This window comes from Triticum urartu, chromosome 6, assembly GCF_003073215.2.
Source record: "Triticum urartu cultivar G1812 chromosome 6, Tu2.1, whole genome shotgun sequence".
NCBI lineage: Eukaryota > Viridiplantae > Streptophyta > Magnoliopsida > Poales > Poaceae > Triticum > Triticum urartu.
In genome coordinates, this window is record NC_053027.1 from 277962896 (window position 1) to 277971742 (window position 8847).

The following is an 8847-nucleotide window of genomic DNA, read 5'->3' on the forward strand; positions in this document are numbered from 1 at the left end:
CGAGTCCACGTGGTAACGATGACAGGTGTTTAGTGATCGTTTGCGGAGGACATGGTCGGCGCAAGTCCTGCATATTTTTCTTGTGTTGCTCGTCGTCAAAGTCGAAGCCGTCGGTTGCTTGTGCGTGTGGCCAGGTTGGTCGGTGGTGCCCATGTCATGTGGGTTGTGTTGTATCGGTTTTAGCCCGGTTTTTCGTCAATTAACCGGACAATTTAATCAATAAAAATGACAAATCTTTTGCCTCGTTTAAAAAAAATCATGCTCTTGTTGTTGGTTTCTTGAAACGAGGATAACAACATCCACGAATAACAATTCCAAGTGCATTGACAATTGCATAAAGACTTGGCAGCAATATAAAGTTCCCAAACTCCAAATCGCTGTTGCCCTGCAACACATTCTGCAGACCAGAATGCCAGGACCTCGCGCCCCAACCAGAAAATCTTATAAGGCATGTCACGTACCAACAAGATATTATTTTTCTCCACAACAGAAGATGCACCATATCTATCGTCTTATTAGTTACTGTTAGTTACAGTGGAACAACAAACAAGGAGATCAGCTGAATGACAAAACGCAGACATGCTATATAAGTACATACACAGTAACACAATCAAGTCTGGTGATGTAATCCTACATGTGCCCTCAAGCAGAGAGCTAGCTACCACCGCCCATACCCCAAGTCCTCAAGCAGAGAGCTAGCTACCACCGCCCATACCCCAAGTCCTCAAGCAGAGAACCATGAGCACAACACACCACCCAAATCCTCAAGCAAAGAGCCACCATGAACACAACACCACCCAACTCCTCAAGCAGAGAACCGAGCACCATGGTTAGTTAGGACTAGCCGCTAAGAAAGTAGCAGACATGTGATGCTCAGCGCATAGACATCAGGGTGCGCCTCTGGACAGCCGGGGTCTTGGAAGGCCGAGTAGCCTTGGGATCAGCTCGCTTCAGGTTCCGGCTCACCATCTTCTCAATCTCTTGTATGGAGTTGGCTAGTTGCTTCTCCACGTCGTTTTCTCCACTTGGTCTGGATGGAGACTGCAAGGAGCAGTCATCAGATGCCTTCACCATCGTGGTGCTCTCGCCCTCGCCCAAGCAGGTTGCTGATGCTGCGGTGGTTTCAACAACTTTAGCCGAGCCAACACCCAGGGCTTCATTTGTTGGTGCTGTGCTTCCATGAATACCCTCATCTGTTTGTGCTGGATCCTCAGGCTCCGAGGAGTCTTCTTCATCCCACTGGAGCTGCTGCCGAGCCGCAGCATCTCGCAGCCGACTTTTCCTCTCAACAGCCTGCAGAGATTTTAGTTAGTATAGCACCAGACTGCCATGGAAACATATCATCTTAATGGGTGAAACTGCATTTCCATTTTCACCATGCTAAAGTTGACAGTCTACAAGAAGAATAGCAACCCTCAAGCAAACAGAAATATGAGCAGGAATAAAAGGCATGAACATCTATCTATTTCAGAGAAATGTTGCATGCTTTTTCGATGCATACTCAAGGGAAGCAGTGAAGCAAATTTATAATTCCAAAATATTAGAAAAAAGATGGGTAAATGACTGAACATGGGATTAAAATTTGACACACAAACAGATTGCTGAAAGAGAGCATCCAGGTTATAACATAGCATAATCGGGAAGAAAAGAAAATCCAGTGTAAACAACACATTACATAACAAACTGGAGTACTCCCTCCGGTCCTTTTTACTTTGCATATTAGGTTTATTCGAAATCAATCTCATCCAACTTTGACCAAGTTTATATAAAAAATTATAGACACTCACATAACAACACCAATATCATTAGATTCATCTTGGAATATATTTTCATATTATATTTATTAGATATTATAGATGCTAATAATTTTTAATATAAATTTGGTCAAACTTAGCAAAGTTTGACTTTCGGCAAATCCAATGTATAGAGTAAAAAGGACCGGAGGGAGTATAATTCTGAAGGTTTTAAAACAAAAGATGGGTAGATAACTGAACATGGACAAAAAATTGACACAGGAAAACATCAAAGTTCAGTTATCTAACATTGCATCACCTAAATAACATTATATCCACTGTGTAAGCACCACATTACAGAGCAACTGGAGTGTCGTTCCAAAATATGAGAGTTTATAATGGATATATGACTGAACGTGGAGTAAAACTTGATACACAAATATCTTGCTGAAAGAGAACACATGAAAAGTAAACCGAGATTGCGGCCCACAAACTACACTATTGATGTACAAATTCGATACACCAGGTGATATGGCCACACGCACTGTTGTACCGCTTAAGATCGCAGATATATATGTGCCCAGAATATTACAGATCTGTGAAGATGAGCAGGAGCTAGATAATGTAACTTGTACAGGTGATGAGACACTAAAAGAGATGTGCTTTGTTCAGTTTAAAGAGAGAAACCAACAACTAAATATGATGTCACGTGAGGAAGAGCTTGGTGGAATATTACTGCTTGTAGATGTGCATGCATGCAAGTCTGCATGTTGGCCGAATTACTCCGATGGATGTGTTGAGTTTTGCAAGGCAATACTGACGTGCATTACATCATGGAAAGAAAAGGAGTCCTACTATGATACAAAGACTAAGACGAGATCAGATTGGTCTGGTTCGGTCAAGAGGATTAAAAATAGAGAGCTATTTATTTTTCTACCATGGAAAGAGAAGACACGTGAAGCTTCCAGGAGGAGTCCTGACGTGCGTGAATATCTTTCATTATGTTCTGTTGGCTGGGGCCCACCCCATAGAGATCGGCAAGATATTGTGTAAGTTTAGAGTTTTGTTTAGGAAAAATATTGAGTTAGTTCCTATCTTTAGTTGTTTCCGTTTGGAAGTCAGGAATAGATACAAAAGCTTGCGTGTGTTTAATCATTGTTAGGTGGGTTGGCTATACTAGTATAAATAGCCAGATCATGTTCCAGTTTTTTTAGAAAAGGGGCATTACCCCGGCCTCTGCTTCCAAAAGATGCATACGGCCTATAAATAAAAACAAAAGTAGTCACAATATCTGAAGGTACAAAAAAAAGAACAAGCTGCTCCAGCGAGCCAAATCAAAAAAGCCACAACCGGCTGGCAAAAAAATAGGAGCACTACATGCCTATCCTATTACATGACCGCCATCCAAACCGGTTGAAAATACCCCGAGCTACCATCTCCCATCGGGTAGACGCAGTAGCCAAACGCCCCCTGGCCTCCGTCGGAGTGAGTAACGACCACATACGGATCAATGCTGTGGCCCTGAAGATAACCTGCAAAAAGTGAAAGTTCGTTTTCTGTTAAAAACCAAATCATTTCTGCAGTTCCATACTGCCCATAACAAGGCACACGCTCCCACACGAATGTGTCTTGCTATATCCAAGTTAACCCCATCAAGCCAAGTTCCAAATAACATATTGATAGAGGTAGGTGGAGTAATATTAAAAGCAATATGAATCGAACGCCAAATAATCTTAGCCAGCGGACAATCTAAAAAGAGGTGCCTTATAGTTTCGTTAGATCACAAAAGCTACACCTAGCAGAACCCACCCAATTGCGTTTTGCCAGGTTATCTTTTGTCAAAATCACTTGTTTATGCACAAACCACATAAACACTTTGATACGCAAAGGTACCTTAACTTTCCAGACGTGCTTCGAGCAAGGAATGACACTAGTGTTAATGACATCCAGATACATGGATTTAACCGAGAACCCGCCGTCCTTAGTCAATTTCCAAAACAATCTATCTGGCTGTTGGGACAGCTGGACATCCATCAGCCTTCGTACAAGATGAAGCCATGCCTCCCACCGATGGCCTACTAGCGTCCTCCGGAAGCTAATATTGAGAGGCGTGGACTGTAAGACATTTGCAACGTAGGCTTCTCTACATCGAACAATGTTATACAGAGTAGGATATTGAAGTGCCAGAGGCGTCTCCCCAAGCCACGTATCCTCCCAGAACCTCGTATTAGCCCCATCACCGACTAAGATTTTCGTCCTGTTAAAGAAAAGGGGCTTGACTCTCATCAACCCTTTCCAAAACGGAGAATCATTCGGGCGCACTGTCACCTGAGCAAAAGTTTTAGCCTGAAGATACTTATTCCGGAGAATCTGAGCCCATGTAGCCTCTGTCTCGGATGAGAGTTTAAATAGCCACTTGCTAAGGAGACATCTATTCTTGATCTCTAGATTTTCAATGCCTAGACCGCCTTGGTCCTTCGGCCTACAGATGATATCCCATTTTGCAAGCCTATACTTTCGTTTCAACTCATCATTCTGCCAAAAGAAACGCGATCGATAAAAGTCTAACCTCTTCCTGACCCCCACCGGGACCTCAAAAAAGGATAAAAGGAACATGGGCATACTGGTTAAGACCGAATTAATCAGAATTAATTGTCCTCCATAAGACATGAGCTTCCCTTTCCAGCAGCTCAGTTTCTTTTCGAAACGATCCTCGATGCATTTCCACTCCTTGTTCGTCAGCTTACGATGGTGAATGGGTATACCTAGGTAAGAAAACGGTAGCGAACCCAACTCACATCCGAACAATTGCTTATACGCCTCCTGGTCCTCATTAGCTCTCCCAAAGCAAAACAGTTCGCTCTTATGGAAGTTAATCTTGAGTCCAGACAATTGTTCAAATAAGCACAACACAAGCTTCATGTTCCTGGCTTTCACCAAGTCATGCTCCATAAAAATGATAGTATCATCAGCATACTGCAGAATAGAAATACCACCATCAACTAGGTGCGGAACCAAGCCCGAAACCTGCCCCGCATCCTTAGCCCGACCTATTAAAATGGATAACATATCAACAACTATGTTAAATAGAATCGGTGACATGGGATCTCCTTGCCTTAGGCCTTTATGTGTCTGGAAATAGTGACCTATATCATCATTCACTTTAATCCCTACACTCCCTTTTTGCGTAAAGGACTCAATCTGGTCTCGCCAGGCCTTGTCAAATCCTTTCATACGCAACGCCTGTTGAAGGAACGACCATTTAACTTTATCGTATGCTTTTTCAAAATCCACTTTAAAAACCACACCATCTAGTTTTTTGGAGTGAATCTCATGGAGCGTTTCATGCAAGACGACCACTCCTTCAAGGATATTTTTGTCTGGCATGAAAGCGGTCTAGGACGGTTGCACAACTGAATGCGCAATCCACGTGAGTCTATTCGTCCCAACCTTGGTGAAAATTTTGAAACTGACATTAAGCAAACAGATAGGTCTGAACTGCTCAATGCAAAAAGCCTCCGTCTTCTTAGGGAGAAGAGTTATTGTTCCAAAATTGAGCTTGAACAACTGAAGCTGACCATTGAACAAATCATGAAACGTCGGTAACAGGTCACCCTTAATAAAATGCCAGCACTTTTTGTAGAACTCCGCCGGAAACCCATCTGGTCCTGGCGCTTTATTGTTCTTCATTTGTGAAATGGCCTCAAACACCTCTTTCTCCGTGAAAGGAGCAGTCAAAATCTCATTCTCTTCCCTCTCGAGTTGGGCAACATCCTCAACTCTTGACTCATCCAGGGACACGAAACTCTCTATCGGAGAGCCAAACAACTGCTTATAATAGTTGGTAATGTAAAGTTTCAGGTTTTCCTGACCAACTATCGTCCCTTCATCTTGTACTAATTGAAAAATTCTCTTCTTACGATGCTTTCCATTAGCGATCATATGAAAGAATTGAGTGTTGTCCTCTCCCTAGACAACCTTACGAACCTTAGCTCTCAAAGCCCATTTCAATTCCTCCTCGCGGAGGAGTGCTTTCAACCTCAACTCGGCCTCCACTTTAGACTCCAACTCAGAAGTATCTAAAATAAAGGTTTCAGCTTTTAACTCAAGGGAATGAATGAGCATAAGGAGTCTTTCCTTCTCAGCCTTATATATCCCATTCGTATGCTTAGCCCATCCACGAAGGAACCTTCGAAGATGACGGATCTTGCACTGCCACCGCTCAATGGGTGACCTTCCCCCCGAGTCTTTAGCCCACTCTCTAGTTAACAACTCAATAAACCCTTCTCTTTCAAACCAGGCAAGTTCGAAGGAAAAGATATTCTTATATTTTTATGAATAGACACGATGTGTTTTTAGGGTAAATACCCGTATTAAGTTTTGGGAAAGCTATCTAAAAAATCCTAAGTTTTGAAGGAAGCTTTAGAAAATCTCTGTGTTGCGATTTCGCTTTGAGGAAATTGTTTTGCGCGCGAGTACCGTCGTCGAGATTGGTTTTCTCGTGCTGGACCGTAAGGTTCAATCCCTCTACTTCGCGTACATCACGTGCGCGGGCGAGAAGCTACTACAGCTGAAGGTGAAGTGTCGTGGAAGGTCGGGCCGCAGCAACAGCTCGGATCTCGGCATCGAGGTTCGGTCTACATCACCAGGTCAGATGTTGCATGAATCTCAGCAAGGTACAAAACTAGCATAAGCTAGATCATACTGTTGTGAATAGTAACTTTGGACGCCATAGACTAGGCACAGCTAAAATGCACATGATCATACAATGTAAAACTGTCATGATCCATTGATCCATGAAGCAGACCCACAAGAGGAAATGTTTATCACCTTGATGACTGATATGATATCACGGAGTGGGGTCCTTGGGCACCACTCAGGCAGGGAGCTCCTCCTCTTGGGTGCAGTCCACGCAGAGCACGCTGGTGGCACGTTCTCCTTGTTGCTGGACGGTGACGGGACCCGACGAGTAAGTGGCTTGACGGCGCCCTTGTCCACCACGGCTCCGGGAGACGCCACCCTCCCGACGAAGAATCCACCGCCAGAGCGATCGGCTACAGCCGTCCTGCTGGCAATCCTCACTTCAGCCATCTCTACTGCGAGAAGATTGTAGCAGATCAGCAACAACGCAAGAACTCAAGAAACAATCAGAGAACACATGAATAACGAGTCAATGGAGAGAATTTAGATACCTTTTGCTCGTCTCTAATTAGTATTTCTTGTACTTGCCCCCCTAAGGCTCTAAGGATACCTGCAAGAACGCATCAACGATTGAGACCTCACGAAGAGCACCCATCAAGAAATGGAAAACGTTCTCTTTAAGCCGGATGATTTTCACGTCGCGCAAACCACCTGCAGCGCACGCCACGTGTCCGACCCCACACACCGTTCGCAACCAGCCAAAGCCTTATCTCTTCCTTCGTCTCCACACCTTCTCCCCCACTCCTTCTCTTTTTCCCCTTTCCTCTACCGTCACAAGCAAGAGAAAGGGCCTGAGGCCGGCGCCACATCATGAAGCAGGAGGCCAGAGTTGGGCGCCGCTCACCGCCAGAGGTAACTGCGTCCTCGTGGATCTTGCGACGGCGGCGGAGATGCAGTGCAGCACAAGCGGCGTTGCGACCCCGTGGAGCTCGTTAGCGGTAGTGCTACAATGGAGCGCTCGCCGACGGCTCTTGGTGCTGCGTTGCAGCACTCGTCGGTGGGCTGTCGAGCTGCAGTGCAGCGCTCGGTGCTCCAATGGAGCTCGCCGGCGCTCTCAGTGCAGCACATGCGGTGCTGCGACCCCGTGGAGCTCGCCGGCTGCGGTGCTGCAATGGAGCTCTCGCCTCCGCCTCCCGATGCTGTGTTGCCGCCGGCGTCTGTCGAAGCTACAGCGCTTGCCGCTCCAATGGATCTCACCGGCCGGTGCTCTCGAAGCTGCAGTGCAGCGCCCGGTGCTCCAATGGAGCTCTCGCCGCGTCTCCCATTGCGATGTTGCAGCACTCTCGTCGGCGAGCTCGAAGTTGCAGAGCAGCAACTCGGTGCCCCAATGGAGCGCTCGCCGGCGGCTCCTAGTGCTCCAATGGAGCCTCCCGGCGGCTCTTGGAACTGCGATGCAGCGGCTGACGGCGGCTTCGGTGTTGCAAAGTGCTTTGCCGGCGGCAGCCGTGATGCTTTTGCAGCGGCGGCCTAGACGACGATCAAAGCAGGGGTGGCTGATGCGGTGCGGGGAGGAGGACATCGAGTGTGCGTTGACTGTTTTTCAAGGGCTGAGATAAGACAGATCGGATGGCTGGCGACCCGGCTGAAATCGCCTCAAAACAGAAAAAATCGTCTATTCTCCGCCTCTTTCTGGTCAGAATCTGTAAAAACTTCCAAAGATTCGCAACAAAAGAACCCAAGAAATTTTTCGAACTTCCAAAGATTCGCAACCAAAGAATCCAAGATTTGTTTTTCGGAAAGAACCCAAGAATGGATCAGGAAACAGCAGGGACGCCGTTTGGGCGGACGCGAGCCAACCAAATCTGCCCAGATTTCAAACTACTCACCTCAGATTACTCCCGCTCCGAGTCCTGCACGCCAATCCCTACCCTTCCACAGATCTGAGAGGCCATAAACGAGAGAAACGCATCAACGAATTGCTCGGGGAAGGGCAAGAACACAAACCCCCCAAAACCTGCAAAATTTCTCACGATTTGCTCTGCTCTTCCCCCCGATTCCAGTCGATTCGAACCTCGCAACGGCTACTTCCTAAGGTACGGCCCTACCTGACCCCTAGGTCTGGGTAGATTCCTCCGGTTCGGGCTTCAGGGTGGCTATGGGTTTCTATCTAAATCTGCTTTTTTTTGTTTTTGAGATGAGAAGTTTCTAGGGGTCTATTCTAACTAACGGGAAGGGGAGGCGAGGAGCGGGTTCTGGGCGTGTTTCAAATATATTTGACCGTTGCTTGGCCTTGCTGCAGAGGCCTTATCTCTTTCCTTTATGAAATAAGTGTACCAAATGTAAATATATAACCCCCTTAAATCGATTATTAAGTGTAAGGGCAACTCCAACGCAAGGACGTGGGTTTTGTCCGTTTTATGTTCGTTTGGGTCGACCGAGCGGACGGACGTGTCCACTTTTTGGTTTGGATTGG

General features: G+C 46.1%; 1 protein-coding gene across 1 annotated transcript; it reads right to left on the reverse strand.

Moving 5' to 3' along the window:
- Nucleotides 1–873: 873 nt before the first annotated feature.
- LOC125517141 (protein POLYCHOME-like) lies at nt 874–8586 on the reverse strand. The gene is made up of 3 exons (XM_048682331.1): nt 8261–8586; nt 6564–6829; nt 874–1293 (listed from the first exon to the last, which is right to left on the reverse strand). The coding sequence occupies exons 2-3, from the start codon at nt 6822–6824 to the stop codon at nt 874–876; spliced, it is 681 nt and encodes a 226-aa protein (XP_048538288.1). The 5' UTR covers nt 6825–6829; nt 8261–8586.
- Between the last annotated feature and the right edge of the window lie 261 nt (nt 8587–8847).

Excerpts from the sequence above, each read along its gene's own strand:
- LOC125517141 (XM_048682331.1), bottom strand. The coding sequence starts at position 6,824 with ATGGCTGAAGTGAGGATTGCCAGCAGGACGGCTGTAGCCGATCGCTCT. Across the intron at positions 1,294-6,563 it reads ATATCATATCAGTCATCAAG|GCTGTTGAGAGGAAAAGTCG; the intron begins GTGATAAACATT and ends AAATCTCTGCAG.